Here is an 18,406-nt window from a genome sequence, read left to right on the forward strand (position 1 = left end):
TATTGAGGTGCTCCTGTGTTGGGTGCATAAACATTTATAATTGTTATATCTTCTTCTTGGATTGATCCTTTGAACACTATATGTAGTGTCCCTCCTTATCTCTTGTAACAGTCTTTATTTTAAAGTCTATTTTATCTGATACGAATATTGCTACTCCAGCTTTCTTTTGATTTCCATTTGCATGGAATATCTTGTTCCAACCCTTCACTTTCAGTCTGTATGTGGCCTTAGGTCTGAAGTGGGTCTCTTGCAGACAGCACATATATGGGTCTTGTTTTTGTATCCATTGAGCCAGTCTGTGTCTTTTGGTTGGGGTATTTAATCCATTTACATTCAAGGTTATTATCAATATGTATGTTCCTATTACCATTTTCTTAATTGTTTTGGGTTTGCTTTTGTGGGTCTTTTTCTTCTCTTCTGTTTCCTGCCTAGAGAAATTTCTTTAGCATTTGTTGTAAAGCTGGTTTGATGGTGCTGAATTCTCTTAGCTTTTGCTCGTCTGGAAAGCTTTTGATTTTTCCATGAAATCTGAATGAGATCCTTGCTGGGTAGAGTAATCTTGGTTGTAGGTTTTTCTCTTTCATCGCTTTAAGTATATCCTGCCACTCCCTTCTGGTCTGCAGAGTTTCTGCTGAAAAATAAGCTGATAACCTTATGGGGATTCCTTTGTATGTTATTTTTTGTTTTTCCCTTGCTACTTTTAATATTTTTTCTTTGAATTTAATTTTTGTTAGTTTGATTAATATGTGTCTTGGTGTGTTTTTCCTAGGGTTTATCCTGTATAGTACTCTCTGTGCTTCCTGGACTTGGGTGACTTTTTCCTTTCCCATGTTAGGGAAGTTTTCCACTATAATCTCTTCAAATATTTTCTCAGTCCCTTTCGTTTTCTCTTCTTCTTCTGGGACCCCTATAATTCGAATGTTGGTGTGTTTACTGTTGTCCCCGAGGTCTCTGAGATTGTCTTCAATTCTTTTCATTCTTTGTTCTTTATTCTGCTCCTTGGCAGTTATTTCTACCACTCTATCTTCCAGCTCACTTATCTGTTCTTCTGCCTCAGTTATTCTGTTATTGATTCCTTCTAGTGTAGTTTTCATTTCAGTTATTGTGTTGTTCATCTCTGTTTGTTCTTTAGTTCTTCTAGATCTTTGTTAAACATTTCTTGTATTTTCTCAGTCCCTGCCTCCACTCTATTTCTGAGATTCTGGATCATTTTTACTGTCATTACTCTGAATTCTTTTTCAGGTAGATTGCCTATTTCCTCTTCATTTATTTGGTCTTGTAGGTTTTTACCTTGCTCCTTCATCTGTGATGTATTTTTTTGCCGTCTCATTGTTTTTTTAATTTTTTTTACTGAGTGGGATTGTGTTCCTGTCTTACTCGTTGTTTGGCCTGAGGTTTCCAACACTGGAGTTTGTAGGCTGTTGGGTAGAGCTGGGTCTTGGTGCTGAGATGATGACCTCCGTGAGACCTCACTCCAATGAATATTCCCTGTGGTCTGAGGTTCTCTGTTAGTCCAGTGGTTCGGACTTGGAGCTCCCACCTCAGGAGCTTTGGCCTGACCCTCAGGTGGTGAACCAAGATCCCGCAAGCCATGTGGGGTGGCAAAAAGAAAAAAAAAAAAGAACAATAACAAAGTAAAAAATAAAATTAGTCTACGAAACTAACAGATACATTAGAAAGAATATAAAAATAAAAATGTATACGAATCAACAACCAGAAGGTACATTGGTGCCACAATAGTAAAAGAGAGGAGGGAAATTTTAAAAAAAAAGGGAAAAAAAAGTGTTTTAAAAACAAGGGGGGAGGGCTTCCTTGGTGGCGCAGTGGTTGAGAGTCCACCTGCCGATGCAGGGGACACGGGTTCGTGCCCTGGTCTGGGAAGATCCCACATGCCGCGGAGCAGCTGGGCCCGTGAGCCATGGCCGCTGAGCCTGCGCGTCCGGAGCCTGTGCTCCGCAACGGGAGAGGCCACAGCAGTGAGAGGCCCGCGTACCACAAAAAAAAAAAAAAAAAAAAAAGGCGGGGCGGGGGGGGGTGGGAACGCCTTGGCTGTGGAGGATAGGGTGTAAGCAAGGGTGAGGTTTGGTGGTGGGCGGGGCCTATGCTCCGGAGCCACAGGGCTGGAAAAGACCCTGGGGGCTGTTGGGGGTGGGGGTTAGGCTCAAGGAACAGAACGGGCCCAGGTGTGCCCCCCACCCCTGGTCTCAGTGCGTGGGAGGACCTCACCTGGGAGACCACTAGGTTTCCTGGGCTGGAGTGGGCAGGGCAAATGCCCTCCACTCCTCTCCCACTCCTCCGGGAGGGCCCCTCTCCCTGCCTCTGCTGATCTCTCTTGCCTACCTCCTGTGCCCCAAAGGACCCACGCGGCCTGGGTGGGGCCTTGGAGGGCAGGGGACCAGCCTGGGAGCTCAGCAGGCTCCCTGTGCCTAGGTGTGTGGCGCAAACACCCTCTGCTCCTCTCCCACTCCTCCTGAGGGCCCCTCCCGCCTGCCTCTCCTGATTTCCCCAGCCTCAGGGGCACCAATCCTGTCTGGTCTCTCCTTCTCCTCCCCATTCAGTCCCCCATTTCCTACCAGTTCACTTGGGGGTTCCTCCCACTTCCTTGGGTGTCAGAGTTCTCCACCAGCGGCCGGCAGGCGCCCTAGTTGTGGAGAGATGCTAACTTGGCGTATTCCCCCACTGCCATCTTCTAAACATAGTGTTTGACATTACACATTTAGTGTTTGAAAAAGGAAATACTAAGCATGGTGGTGTGAGAAATAAAACATTAGCGTATGCGTCCTTCAACCCATCCCATCTACATTTTCAGTACTATTGCGTACTTTTATCTTCCCTCATCTGGATGGCTTCTGTTTCCTCCAGGTTTATATTCATAATCCTGATCTTGCTTCTTTTCAGCCAACATTGCTGGTGGATAAATAGTTATAAAATTAAATTTGATCATGTTACTCCCCTTATTAAAGCCGTTAGATAGGAGCTCTCATACTTTACTGTATAAAGCCATCTAGGGTTTCATTAGGCAGATTCTGATCCATTCCAAGAGACATTGATTCAGGTCTGATATCAGGCCCAGGAACCCGTACTTTAACAAGCATCCCTGGTGTTCTGAGAGAAGCACTGTTTTAATGGCTCCTAAGCCTGCAAGAGAAAGTTCAAAAGCCTTAGTGTGGACATCTGTGCTCTCAGTGAACCATGCCTTGCATTCTTTGTCTTGGTCATCAACATCAACACCCATCCTGTGATGTTTCCATTTATCCTTTTTCACATCCTGCTGTCTTTCACATCCTGCTATCTTTCTGCCCTTTCATACCTCAAGTTATCCCTTTGGTGAGGTTCTCCCTGATCACCCAAGGTGGAGCTGGTACTTTCTCTTTCTCTGTTGTGTTTCTTTTTGTTTTTTGGCTGCATCAAGTCTTCGTTGCCGTGCACAGGCTTTCTCTTGTTGCGGTGAGCAAGGGCTACTCTTCGTTGTGGTGCGCAGGCTTTTCATTGCGGTGGCTTCTCTTGTTGCAGAGCACAGGCTCTAGGTGTGTGGGCTTCAGTAGTTGTGGCGTGCAGGCTCTGTAGTTGTGGCACATGGGCTTAGTTGCTCTGCGGCATGCGGGATCTTCCCAGACCAGGGCTCGAGCCTGTGTCCCCTGCATTGGCAGGCAGATTCTTAACCACTGAGCTACCAGGGAAGTCCCTTTTTGTTGTGTTTCTTATTGTACCTTCCAACTACCCTTTATTTGTAGCACCATTCATCCTACATAGTAATTTCATTATTCATTAGTTTTGAGTTGCATGACTAGAAAATCGTCTTATTTATCTTTGTATCCTTAGTGACTTGCACAAACATAGGTAAATGTGGAATGAATGAGTTAAACAGAGGAATGAAATTCAGAAAGTCTTGATTTTTTTTTTTACTTCATATTTTGTGTAGTGTAAATTGATCTGTACTGCTTATGCACCTTAGGTTCTTAAGCTGTAGTATGGAAATAATATTTATTTTCTACCTTCCTTTAAATACCATTTATTCAATTCAGAGCAGAGGTTTATACAAAGGAAGCAGAATTAGTGGTAATTCTGGAAATAATTTTTGAAAGAGCAGCCACTTGAGATACTTCTTGAAGTTTGAATAGAAGTATGACTTGAGTGGCAGCAGTGAGAATGAGAAAGGAGCATGATCCTGGCATAAGAAATGCAAAGGTACAAATGTCTGCAACTGCATGGTTCTGGAAGGCACAAGTGGTTTAATTTGGTTTCAGTAGAAGATGCAGGGTTGTGGTTAGACATGGAATTGGGGGAGTCGGCAGCAGTCTATTTTGGAGGCTGTTTTGTACTTTGCAAAGAAGTCTTTGCAAAGATTTTATCCTTGGGTTATAAAATGCTGTTGAAGCCTCTTAAGCTGGAAAGGAACATAGTCACATGGGAGGAGGACTGAGACAGAAGATAGACCATTTAAAGGGACTTAGTGTAATTTTACGAGTGAAGAGTTGATTAGCCACTTAAAATAATTTTATGAAGATTTTTATGTTCTTTTTTCATTCTGCCAGGTACTCTGATACGCATGGGGTTACACAAGATGAGTAAGGTATAGTTCCTGTAGAGTACAGGAAAATGTAAATACATAAAAGAACTAATTATATAAATATAGCCAAGGCTTACAGGTTTGTGATATATAGTACAGAAAATGTTATGGGAAATGGGATCATTGTGGGCTAACTTTCCTGGGAGAATTAGGGTCTTGATGGAAGAGAAGGGATTGGAGTAGAGCAAAGAAGAATATTTTGGGTAAAGAAATAAATAAAGGGATTAATGGGTGAGGGAGTGTGGTTATGGTGCTAGAGCCTGTTTGTTATAGCTGGAAAGTATCTGGTATCAAATTGTAATGGGCCTTGAATGTTGTGCTGAAGGATTTTGTATTTTATCCTAGAGCATTATTTTCTAATTATGAAAATAATACATATTGATTATATACAATTTAAGAAATATATGGAAATATGAAGAAAATGTAAATCTGATATGACTCCATCACAAAAAGTGGTTGCTATGAACATTTTCATGTATTTCTTTCCAGTGTTTGTCACTGTGCTCAAATGCATACTTGGGCATTAAATAAATGAAATCAGAATTATACTCTGTTGTATAGTGTGTGTGTGTGTGTGTGTGTGTGTGTGTGTGTGTACGTATGTGCACATATGTAATCTTATCTCACTTAAAATTGGAACATGGGCATTTTGCCATGTGGTTAAATGTGCCCAGGAAGCATGATTTATAGTGATTACAATATTTATTACATGGTTATGCTTATTTATTTCTTTATTGTTGGATTATTTAGGTTGTTTTCAATCTAAAATAATGGACACTGTTTCACTGAACGTCTTTGTATTTCTGACTATTTAGGATAGGGTTCTAGAAATAAATGTACTGGATCAAACAATCTTAAGGGCTCATGCTGTATTTTGCCAAATTGCTCTTCCAAAAGGCTCTATTTAAATTCATGCCTGCAGTGTGTGGGTCTGACTTTCATTGTACTCCTGGCTAAGTATTTTTGTGTGTTTACTGTTTGCTAATTTTATAAGTGGTGTCTTGTGGTTATTGTTATTTCCTCGACAATTCATTTGAGTAGGTTTTTCCTTATATTCCTTGACTATTTGTCTCTTTTACTGTGAATTGCCCTTGACCTTTATGGTATTTTTCCCTTTTCTTTTGGTATTACTATTTTTTATATAGATTATAACTTCATTAGTCCTATTTCTGGCACATTTTTCTTCCTATTTCTTACTTGCCTTAACTTTTTATAGTAGTGAATTTTAAATTTAAGTGTGTTTGGCAAGTCCTTTCTCATCTTGAGATCTAGTCACCTATACTTTGATTTAGTTTTAATTTTGTATTTTCCATTTCTCTTAATAACCCATGATAATGGCAGTGTTTGGCAGAAGAGCGACATAATTAGATTTGTTCTTCAGAAAGCAGTCTTGTGGCCTGTGAAGGCTGGATGGGAGTAAGGAGAGACTAGGGGCAGTGACGTCTGTTTAGAGGAGAGGAGATAAGGGTCTGAACATAGTGATGGTGATGGTGGGGATAGATTAGAAGAATGATTCTCAACCAATGATTTGGGAGATGCAGCAGGTTTAGTGGGAGGGTGGAGATTAGGACAGATTAAGTACAAGGTTCTATGGGACATCCAGATACAAGCAGTGGGAATTGTAGGATTGAAACTCTTTCAGGAGCTGGTCTGGCTGGTGATGGAGATTAGGGAGCCACCTGCATATAGGTGATAGTTCTAATATGGGAGAAAGAATGAGTTTTCAGGGCAGCTGACTGAGAAGGGTGGTCAGAACTAGAAGGCTCATTAAGAAGGTGTTCTCTGGGAAGCTCTTTTTATACTTTCTCTCTCTTTCTGTCTCTCTTAGCAAAATCAACAATGTCAGAGATTATGGATATGGTCAGAGATACTGCAAAGAGATTAACGAGGAGAGGGACTGAAAAGTTTCCACTGGATTAGTCTACTCCTTTCCTTAAATGTGGCTAAAAGGGGCAGTAGACTGGGAAAGAAATAGAAGAAGGAACATGGTCAAAGGATAACACTTTTAAAGACTCTAAGTAGACTTGAACATGTTCTCTATTGAGGGAAAAGAATTTATGGAGAGGGAGAGATTGAAGGTAAAGTAAAAAAGGAGGAATTTGATGGTGCAGCAACTTAAAAGGATGAGTAGCTGTGATGAATGCATTATTCTTTCAGGTGGAACAAGTAGTATTACATTCCCAGAGATAGAATTTGCATATATTATTATTGAAACAATTGTTTTCAATTATTATTGAAACAATATATTGTTATTGAAACAATTTTTAATCTGTTCTATGAGTAAAAAGACTCCCTGCTTCAATAATTAACTTTCATTTTCTTTTTTTTAAAAGATTAATTGACAGTCTTATAATTGTTTCAGCGTAAAGTTCTTCTAATTGTTTAAGTTCATATCTTTTATATGCTGCTGATTGGCAGAGTTAGTGTGTCACTTTTAATGATATAGATACCTAAAAAGGCAGCTTAATAAGCATTTAAATCCCTTCGATTATTTATTGTTCATTAATGAATGCATGAAATTAAATACTTTGAATTATAGCCATCTTTTAAAAATATTTGTTGCAGGGCAATTTACCTAAATATTCTCATAACTCCCTGATGGTTCAAGCAATAAAGACAAACCTAACAGACCCGGACATACATGTGCTTTTCTTTGATGTGGAAGCGTTGATTATTCAGCTCCTGACTGAAGAAGCCTCTAGGCCGAATACTGCGCTTATTTCCCCAGAGAATCTGCAGAAAGCATCTGGCGGTTCAGACAAAGGGGGCTCTTTTCTAACTGGAAAACGAGCAGCAGTTCTCTTCCAACAAGTGAAAGAAACTATCAAAGAGAACATAAAGGAACATCTCCTTGATGATGAAGAGGAGGATGAGGAGATAATGAGACAGAGGCGGGAAGAAGGTGATCCCGAATATCGGGCCAGCAAATCTAAGCCGCTGACCCTGTTAGAATATAATCTGACTATGGACACAGCAAAATTGTTCATGTCCTGCCTTCATGCCTGGGGTTTGAATGATGTTCTGGATGAAGTCTGTCTTGATCGCCTTGGAATGCTGAAACCCCACTGCACAGTATCGTTCGGCCTCTTATCGAGAGGGGGTCATATGTCACTGATGCTTCCTGGTTATAATCAGGCTGCTTGTAAACTATCACATGGGAAAGCAGAAGTAGGAAGAAAGCTGCTGGCGACGGAGGGAGTAGGAAAGGGAACTTACGGAGTGTCCCGGGCCGTCACCACACAGCATCTCCTGTCTATCATATCTTTGGCAAATACCTTAATGAGTATGACCAATGCAACTTTTATTGGTGATCATATGAAGAAGGGCCCTACCAGGTGTGACCATGATAGTTTGATTTTATTCTTATGTTTCAAAAAAAAAGAAACCTGTTTTATTTTTGTCACTTCTTACTACCTTTTTTTGGGGGGTGGGGCGCTCTACACACCTTGGCATTTTTATGTCATCTCAGTGTTTCCCCTTTAAATTTTAAATACAACATGCATGACAAAATATTATCAAATTGTACAGTTTTATCTATACTCAGACATATTTAGTAGCTATTTAAAAAAAACTTAGAATGAGGGAGTAGGTCAGAGTTTAGCTTTAACAAATCATAGACTAGCTCTTCAGTAAATATAATCTTAGATTGTATCTATTTACAGTTTGCACTAACATTTAATTCAAATTGTATATTTGGTTAAAATGTGTGACCCACGGTGATGAATGGTAAGTGTTCAGCGCCTGGCTTCAGCATTTTGTGAGAAGTATAGTCAGAATTTCTCTGGGAAAAGAGGAAACAACTTTTTAAAGTGCAGGAGAGTATTCTTGTAATATTTCTACATAGTTAACCTGAGTTGCTATTTCTCATTTTCCAGAAGTCATGAAGACAACTTTCTAAACTCTGGTTTTATTATACTTTATTGAGAGCCGACCACATTTAGGATTTTTTAAAATCTAACGTACTAAAGTAGCACTTACCTAGTGTCTGGCTCTGTTGTAAGCACGTTACAGATGTTACCTCCTTAATGCCCTTACCCCTATAAGGTAGGTACTTTTATTATCCTTTTGCTACAGATGATAGAGCTGAGACACAGAGAGGTGAAGTAACTTGCCCAGGGTCACACAAGTAGTAAAATGGTAGGGCCGGAATTCAAAAGGGGACAGTCTGCCTGTGGAGTGGAAGATTTCTTAATGCCTTATTACCTTTTTCAGATTGTAGGGCTGAATTTTTTGAAACTCAGTATATTGTTCCATAAGTTCATTTGGACCAATGATGTGGGGTGGGCTGAAATATCAGCATGCTAATAGTGAAGAATGAAGGGTTAATTATGATATTTATCTGTCAGTGGTAGTAGATTAAAGTGTTCATAAATATTTCTTAAACTAGTTTAAAGCATAAACTGTAGATGTAAAATTTTTACTTGCTATTTGTTAATCATTTAATTTTCTGTATTAAAATCTGAAACGGAAAATGTTAATAGGTACAAAACAAAAAACCCCTATTTTTTTGGAACAGCAGATTGAAAATGTTCTGTTATGTGTTTCTTTTGCAATTCATTTGGAACTAGAAAGCTTAATATTTTAAATGGCTCTGGAATTATGAAACTATGAATGTGTGTATATACGTGTATTTTCTTCTTCTTTTTAAAGGCCACCTAGACCAGGCACCCCAGACCTTTCTAAGGCAAGGGGTTCTCCTCCAACTTCCAGTAATATTGTGCAAGGACAGATTAAACAAGGTAAAATTAAATCTTATTAAGTAATTGACATGACATTTCAGCTCTAGAAACTGAGGAGGCATAGCTAATGTATAATCATAACATTTTGTTTGTCTCAGATTGTTAAATAGAGAAAAGTTGTTATATTCCAGATGTAAATATGGATAATTAAGATGTTAGTTAAAAATAAATCAGATTTATTTAGAAATTGATAAATGAGCGTATTTCACGTAATTTTATTGTACTGTCTTTGGCCTAATTTTTATGCATTAGGGGCACCTTAACTTGACAACACTAGTGCCTTAATGTGTGTATCTTGAGTCTATAAGTTATGTCTATTTTTTAAACTACATTTAGAAATGTTTAAATTCATATTTCCATACTATAGCTATTCTTGTGTCCTTTGCCAGTAGTTCATGCATTGTAATCCACAGTGGAAATAGTTTCTTTTTATTTAGTCATTATATACTTTAACTTTTTGTTCATAGCTTTTGTTTTGTTAGGGGATAGAAGAAAGATTGAGTTTTTCTTCCTTTATTTTCTTTTACATTCATTTTAGGACTTGACAAGAGAGTTCAGGGGGGAGTCACTTCTGCTTAGAGAGCTTTCCTTTAGGCTAAGTTGAAGGTTGTGCTTGTAAATGGTGACATTGTAGGATGTTCTTTTTTCAAAAAATTTGTTTAAGGTGTTAAAGAGTCAGTGAACGGTTCCGCAAAATTTGTTTGGTGAACAATAGGCCTCCAACTTCATGCCTACAGTTTTCCTCTTTCCTAGAACAAGTCCTCTGCTCTCTTAGCTGATTGTTTGTCCTAACTTTAATATCCTTAAATGGTATACTTGGTTTTTAGTTTTAGGTACTGTGTCGTAGCTTCTCATTATGGAAGATAAGTTATCCCACTCTCTATGCCACTCCTATCCTTCATTTCCAGCCCCATGTGGTCACCTCTCTTATTCCCCTGTCTTCTCATCAAGCCTTTATACTCATTTTATAATAGTCTATATGAATATATATAAAAGTTTTAATTAGATAACTTTATACTTGTGTATGTGTGAAATACACACAGAAAAGTGCACAAAACAAATATGCAGCTCAGTGATTTTTACAAGCTGAACACCCATGTAACTATATCCCTGGACAAGAAATAGAACATTGCCAATACTCCTGAAGCCTCCTACATGTTCCCTCCCAATCAGTATACCTTCCTCTTCCAAAGGTAACTACTATCTTGACTTTTAGGAAATCATTTCCTTGCTTTCTTTTATGGTTGTACCACCTAAGTTTAAATCCCTAAACACTATGATTTAGTTTTGCCTGTGTTTTGAATTTTATATGCGTTCAGTTAGTCATGGAGCATGCATTCTTTTGTGTTTGGCTACTTTTGTGAGATTTATTAGTGTTGTTGCACGTGACTATAGTTTGTTCATTTTCATTGTTCATTTTATTGCTGTATACTATTCTGATGAATGAATAGACCACAATTTTTTCATCCATTTCTTGGTCAATAGACACTTGGATTACTTCCAGTGTTTCATTTTCATAAATAATTCTGCTATGAACATTCTTGTATTTGAATCTTAGTGTATTTTAGAAGCGTTTCTGTTGTATATGTAACCAAAAGTGGAATTTCTGCATATATTTATCTTCAGCTTTAATTGTGGATAATGTTAACATGTTTTCCTAAGTGAGAGACATATACATCCATCATACTGGCTAAGGGGAAAAAGATGGAAATTGTTGTGTTAGCTGGGATATGGATCAGTGAGACCTCTCATATATAGCTGGTAAGATATCCTAGCCAACACTTAATATTTTCCATGTTTTTCACTTTAGCCATTTTGGTATGGCTAGTATATCTGACATATCAGTATTTTCATTCCTGATTAATATTTTTGTGTCCTATTTAAGAAATTACCCTGATATTTCTACTCTGATATGAGGATATTCTTCTTTATTTTCTTTTGGAAGCTTTCTTATTTTACCTTTCTCATTTAGGTTTATAGTCTCCCTAGACCTTAATTTTGTGTATTATGTGAAGCAGGGGTCCTGTTTTGATTTTACTTCCATATACCAAATTGGTACAGCATGATTTATTAAAGAGAGGATTCTTTCCCCACTGCTTTGCAGTGCCATTTTTGTCATAAATATAATGTCCTTATATATGGTAGTCTATTTCTGAGCTGTTTGAGCACTTTGATTTGTTTGTGTATCATTGTGCCTTAATTACTGTAGCTCTGTAATAAGACTTGATATTTAATAGATCAAGTCTTCCCACCCATTCTTCTTAAAGAATGTCTTGACTATTCTTGTCCTTCTGAATTTCAGTATAAATTTTAGAACTGTTTTATTATTATCACAAAGGCCTATTGTGATTTTAACTTCGATTTTATTGAATTTGTAGATCATTTGGGGGAGAATTATTTTCTTAATGGGGTTCACTCATTTAATCCATCAACTTGATATATCTCTACATTTATTTAGGTCTTATTTAGCTATCATAACTCTGTATAGTTTTCTATATAGAGGTCTTATATTTCTTTTGTTAGATTTATTCCTAGATATTAGATTTTTAAAATACTCTATTTAATATCTAATTGATATTAAATTTCTTCATTTTCTGTGCCCCTGATATAGAAATGCAGTTGACTTTTGTATATTGACCTTATATCAAAGAATCTTGCTAAATTCACCTATTAAAGGTAATACTTTTCTGTAGATTCTTTTGATCATATGGACAATCATATGGAACAACTTTTTTATTTCCAGTATCAAAGGGAGAACTTTTAAGATTTCATAATTGTGATAATTCCTATATGCTTTTACAGATAATTTAAGAAATTAACTCTTCTGTTCCTTTGCTAAGTGTTTATCATCAGTGTATGTTGGATTTTATCATGCTTTTTCTGTATCTATTGAGGTGACTATATAATTTTTTTTTACTCTATTAATGTGATGAATTTACAACCCAATTTTGCATTTCAGAATAAAACCAATCTTGTGATGTATTATTATCTTATATATTATTGCATTTAATTTAATATTTTTTATTTAGGAAAACGTTTTCTTCTAATATTTATGTAAGGTTTTACTTTATTCAAGTTTCGGCAAATGGATTGGGGAATCTTCCTTTTCCATTTTTAGGTAGAATTTGTGTGAGATTGGCATTAATTATTTCATAAATGTGCAGTGGAATTTGCTGGGGTTAGACCTAGAGTTTTCTTTGTGGGGAGTTGTAAAATTCTGGGTTCAGTTTCTCTCATTGTTATAGAACTTCAAATTTTCTGTTTCTTTTTGTGTCAGTTTCATTAAGTAGTACATATTTAGGGATTTTTCTAGTTCTAAATTTTCAAATGCGTTTGCATTTGAAAAGATAACATCTTATCTTTTTAATTTCTGTAGTATCTGTGGTGATGTCTCCATTTTTATTCCTGATATTAATCATTTGTAGCTTTCTTTTTTCTTGATCAGTCTTACTGGGGCTTTATCAATCTTTTTAATCCGTAGTGCCTTTGTTTATCCTTTCGAATGCATATTTTTTCCTGTTTCACTAAATTCCGCTCTTCTCCCACTTCCTTGGGATTCAATATGCTGTTATTATTAATTTTTTAAATAAGTTTATTTATTTTATTTATTTCTGACTGCATTGGGTCTTTGTTGCTGTGTGTGGGCTTTCTCTAGTTATGGCGAGCGGGGGCTACTCTTCATTGCGGTGCGCGGGCTTCTCATTGTGGTGGCTTCTCTTGTTGCAGAGCACGGGCTCTAGGCACACGGGCTTAAGTAGTTGTGGCTCACGGGCTCTAGAACACAGACTCAGTAGTTGTGGCACACGGGCTTAGTTGCTCTGTGGCATGTGGGATCTTCCCGGACCAGGGTTCAAACTCATGTCGCCTGCCACTGCGCCACCAGGGAAGTCCAGTTATTATTAATTTTTAAAAACTTTTTACGATTGATGGTTACTTACTGATGTTGAATTGAAGTTAGAGCAGACATCCTTGCCTCATTCCCAATCTTAGGGATAAAGCATTCAGTCTTTTACTATTAAGTATGATGTTAGCTGTAAGTTTTTCTTAGATGAGCTGGATGTTGAGGAAGTTCCCTCCTATTCCTAGTTTGCTGAGATTTTAAAATTATGAACGGATGTTAGATTTTGTCAGATGATTTTTCTGCATCCATTGAAATTATCAAATGAATTTTCTCCTTTATTTTCTCAGTAAGTCCAAGAACATTGACTTCTGAATTTTAAGAAACCTTGCAATCCTGGGATAGATCACACTTGGTCATGATGAATTATCCTTTTTATAGATTATTGGATATAATTTGTTAAAATTTTGTTAAGAGTTTTTATGTGTATGATCATGAGGGATTTGGGTCTAGAGTTTTTCATTTCAATAATGTGTTTGTTCAGTTTTGGTAACAGGATAATGTTGGTCTCACAGAATGACTTAGGATGTTATCCCTTTTCTTGTTTTCTGGAAGGGCATGCGTAGAATTGATACTATTTTTTACTTGTTTGATCTGTTTCACCAGTGAAAATATGTGGGCATAGGGTTTTCTTTATGGGAAGATTTTTTTAACTACAAATTTAAATGCTTTAATAGATACAGAGCTATTTAGGTGTTTTTTTTTTTTTTTTAATTCATCTTGGGTGAACTTTGGTAATTTGTGTCAAATTTATTGGCAAAAAGTTGTTTAATATTCTGTTATTTTCCTTTCAATATCATATCTGTAGGATTTGAAATGACATCCCCTATCTCATTTCTATTATTCATAACTTATGTTTTTTCTCTTTTTTCCTGATCAGTCTAGCTAGTAACTTAGCAGTTTTGTAGTTCTTAACCAGCTTTGGGTTTCATCAGTTTTTAATGTTGTTATTCTGTTTTCTATTTCATTTATTTCTGCTTTGCTTGTTATTATTTCACTTCTTTTGCTTTAAATTTGCTTGTATTTTTTTTTTTTTTTTTTTTTTTTTTTTTGTGGTACGCGGGCCTCTCACTGTCGTGGCCTCTCCCATTGTGGAGCACAGGCTCTGGACGCGCAGGCTCAGCGGCCATGGCTCATGGGCCCAGCCGCTCTGTGGCAGGTGGGATCTTCCCGGACCGGGGCACGAACCCATGTCCCCTGCATCGGCAGGCAGACTCTCAACCACTGCGCCACCAGGGAAGCCCTGCTTGTATTTTTTATTTTTATTTTTTTAGAGTAGAACCTGAGGTCATGGATATAAAACTTTTCTTCTTTCCTAATATAGGCAGTCAGCACTACAAATTTACCCTAAGTACAGCTTTAGTAGCATCCCACATATTTCTATATGTTTTCCTTTTCCTTTTTCTTTCGACTTTTTCTTTTATCCCTGGGTAATTTATTATTGAGTTAAATTTGCAAACATTTGGGAACTTTCCAAGGATCTGTCTGCTATTGATTTCTAATTTGTGGTCAGATAATATACTTTGTATGGTTTGGATTCTTTGAATATTGAGACTTGTTTTATGGCCCTAAATATGGTCTTTCTTGGTCAGTATACTGTGTGCACTTCAGATGACTTTGTATTCTGCTCTTGTTGGGTGGAGTGTTTTATAAATATCAGGTCACGTTGCTTAAGAGTATTCAAGTTTAGCATATATTAGCTGATTTTTCTGCCCACTTGGTTCTATCGTTTAGATAAGGGTATTGAATTCTGCAGCAGTTGTGGATATGTTTATCCCTCCCTGCATTTCTATCAATTTTTGCTTAATATATTTTGAAGCTCTCTTTATTGGGTGCATAAACCTTTAGAATTGTTATTTCTTATTGATCAACGATGCATTATATATTTCACCACCATGATGGTATTGAATTTGCCCCCTTGGCCAGATCTGAGGATTTTAAAGTTGGAGTGCTTTAATGTTGCTCCTCTCGGAAAAGCCTTGAGTCTTGAGAGCAGCGAAGAAGGAACTAAAAATTGTCTTTTTCTAAAGCATTTACTTAAGGTGATAGATTTGGGAATTTCCATTTAGAACAGCACAGACGCTTGTCTATATAAAGTAAATGAAGGTTAGCAATCTGTACTGAGAATTACATAGTAAAATGCTTTAGGATGGCATTATAAAACTCATTTTCTATTTGAATATTGAAATGTAATATTTCTTTAACATATATTTGTTAAGCACTTTTGTTTTTCCTCCAAACAACTCTATTTGGGGTACAGAGGGATTAGTCTAGTGTATACTGTCTTGAATAGTTTATGTCTATCTAGAAGATAACACACGAACATAACCAGTGTAGGGTAGGAGGTGGTGCTGTACAGATAAAGGGCTTTGATTCCTTGACTGCTCTTCAGCAGGGTATTATTTAGTCTCATCTATCTACTCTGACTTCTTTTACACTGGTTTTCTTTTAAACATTTTCATCTTTCCTTATGTTTTCTTTTCCTGACTCCCACTGTAGCCCACATTGACTCACAATCTATTTTCAAGTTGGATTGCAAACATGAATATGCTTCTTTTCGATAAACTGTCACTTTATGTTGGTTAATACTTGTTCAGCTCCAAAATAATCTATATGGAATAAAGACTTTAGCTGGGAATTGGACCTTTTACAGGCATTTGGGTCTGAGAATAAAAATGATATAAATAGTTTTGCTAACATAATTTCTCATAAACAATATCAGGGTATTTCATGGGCAAATAATTTCTTCACAAGAAGTTTATTTTGTCTAGCAGTTGGCTTGTTAATTCAGTGTTTTACAATAATTAACATTTACTGACAGTCGTACTTTTTGATAGAGACAGTATTCATTTATTAGATACTTGATTTTGCAGTTTATAAAATATCTCACTTGAGGAAGGGATCAGAGATGTCAACCAAGTAAATTTTTGTTCATGGTCATACATCCCTGAGTCTGCCCATGGCTTTAGGCTTTTCTATATTCTGACATATTGTACTTCTCTTTATCAATTCAGTAATTTCACAGCGAAAGTCTTTGGTCTGTGCCTCTTGTGCTTATCTTGACTGTGACCATATCTTTACGTTAATGGTTACATCTTTACTCAGGGGTAGGTGTGGAGGTAAGTCTAGGCAACTTAAAGTTATGTTACATTATTTGCAATTTTATTTTTAAAAAGTGGATCCAATTTAGGTTGTCTAAACTTAGAAGTAAGAGGTAGTTGTTCCTAAATTATAACCAATAGTTACTCACCATCCTTTTCCAGGATCTATAGCAAAAAACTAGGAGTACCCATGTCAGGCTAACGAAGAGGGCTGCGAATCCCTTAAAATTTTGTGTTTGAACTTATGTGCCCTTTAAAAAAAATTGCTATAGCTATAATTTAATTGCAGAAGCTCTAACTTTGGTCTGCTTTGGAAGCTCAGAGGGCAAGGCTGTTTTTTCTTTTTTGTTCACTGATCTGTCACAAGTGCTTGGAACAGTGGCTGGTACATAGAAGGAGCTCAGTAAATATTTGTTGATTGAATGAATCTATAGATACCTACTCTTTATGCTTCTAGAGTCAATATGTCAATAACTAGGAGCTGAGGCTGTAAGGGCTGACAAGAGATCCCTGCCTTCAGGGAGCTTATATCTAGTGGAGGAGATCAGAGGAGTGCAGTTTATGATTTTAGCTGGCTGCTTATTTGCTTTTCCTACCAGACTCTGAGTACTTTGAGAGCAGCATCTTGGTCTAATCTTTATGTTTTTATATGCTTAGCTTAGTACCTGGCATGGAGTAGGCACTGATTACATTAATCAAATGAAAGAAAATTTTGATAGCCTTCATATGTCTAATTCAAGTTAGTCTTTATATTATAATTTTATCTTTCACTATACTGAACTCTCTCCACATGTTTTTTATCTTGCTCATTTATTTATTTTGCATGTTAATGGAGACCTTTTACAAAAGGTTGCGTTTCTTTTGGTTTTTCTTTGTTTTGACTCTTTGATTGAAGTTATAGGCCAACATAAAACTATCACTCCCTCTGAACTTACTCCAATTCTGATGTAATCCAGTGGTGATCTAGAGGCAAGTAGTGTTACTGTAGTTTTTAAACATTATCAACACTTTCGTATTTTGCCTTGATGCATATCTGTCTGTTTGTCAGAGTACCATCCTGGGCTGTTTACTCATTCTGATTTACGGTAGCTCCTCCTCCTTTCTCCTTCCTGGAGCTTTGTGTTCCGTTAGTGCCCTTAGCTATTCGTGCTCTTCTCTTACCATGTTTTAAGGGTATCCTTTTTTCCTTATGATGTTTGGTTAATGATTTATCCTAATGCTTCATGTTGATTTAAAAGATGATGAGAATGCCTGTCTACCTAAGATAAAAGTGTAGACATAAAAGAAGTTTACAGAAAGGCAGATGTTGCTCTGAGATCTCTGTATTAGATGGCATACCCAGTGTGGAAGGCCTTTGTATTAAGTACATGGTGATTGACTGTGTTTCCTCATTTCTAATTTTTTCATGTTTTCTCCTCCTCTATCCTCTCCCTCTCAAAGCTTCATGATTCTCATATAACACTTCAGATAAAGTGATTCATTGTAAAATAATTTTATTTATCTTTTTAGTGTTTAGCTTTGAAAAAACTTCCTTTTTCAGCATTGCATTTGGTTTTCTGTACCTTCTAGGCTATCATTTTTTTTCTTCTGAAAAGTGTATTGAGAGGGCTATTTGTGTATATCTGCTGGGAGGGTAATGAGGTTTAGACCAATATGTAGGGAGCACTTGCTACCAAAAGTGTGTTTGCTTTCTTCCCTATATAGATTTTTCATATCACAATGGCGATTGGCAAAAACGGAGCTTAGATTTAGATTTCAAAGGAAGACTGAGGTAGACCTGTTCAAAGACAGAAACCATGGCTATTGTCATTTTGAGTACTTCTATATATGCCATTTAAAGGGAAACCAGAGCATATGTGTGCACATATATGTTGTCACACATGTTTATCTTCATCTGTCTTTTCATGTGAGAGTAAGCTGTTGTGAAGAGGCTCTTAGCTGCAACATTACCTAAAGAACTTTCTCAGGTAAAATAAGAGAACTTGTGTCAGTTCTGTCACCATTTTGAAGCTGTGCTGAGACTATTTTCCCTTGTGTTTTACTGATCCTTAATAAGAGGAGCACATTGGTAAGAGGAGCAAAAAGTTGACATGGCAGC

The 18,406-nt window shown here is 37.0% G+C and overlaps 1 protein-coding gene across 6 annotated transcripts in view; it reads left to right on the top strand.

Moving 5' to 3' along the window:
• The window catches only part of WDR7 (WD repeat domain 7), a 374,489-nt gene that overhangs the window by 103,179 nt on the left and 252,904 nt on the right, over nt 1-18,406 (top strand). For all 6 annotated transcript variants that reach the window (XM_060310354.1, XM_060310358.1, XM_060310355.1 and 3 more), the window contains 2 exons: nt 7,136-7,905; nt 9,221-9,309. In XM_060310354.1, coding sequence (XP_060166337.1) covers nt 7,136-7,905; nt 9,221-9,309 — 859 coding nt within the window. The remainder of the gene's footprint in view (nt 1-7,135; nt 7,906-9,220; nt 9,310-18,406) is intronic.

This window comes from Globicephala melas, chromosome 13, assembly GCF_963455315.2.
Source record: "Globicephala melas chromosome 13, mGloMel1.2, whole genome shotgun sequence".
NCBI lineage: Eukaryota > Metazoa > Chordata > Mammalia > Artiodactyla > Delphinidae > Globicephala > Globicephala melas.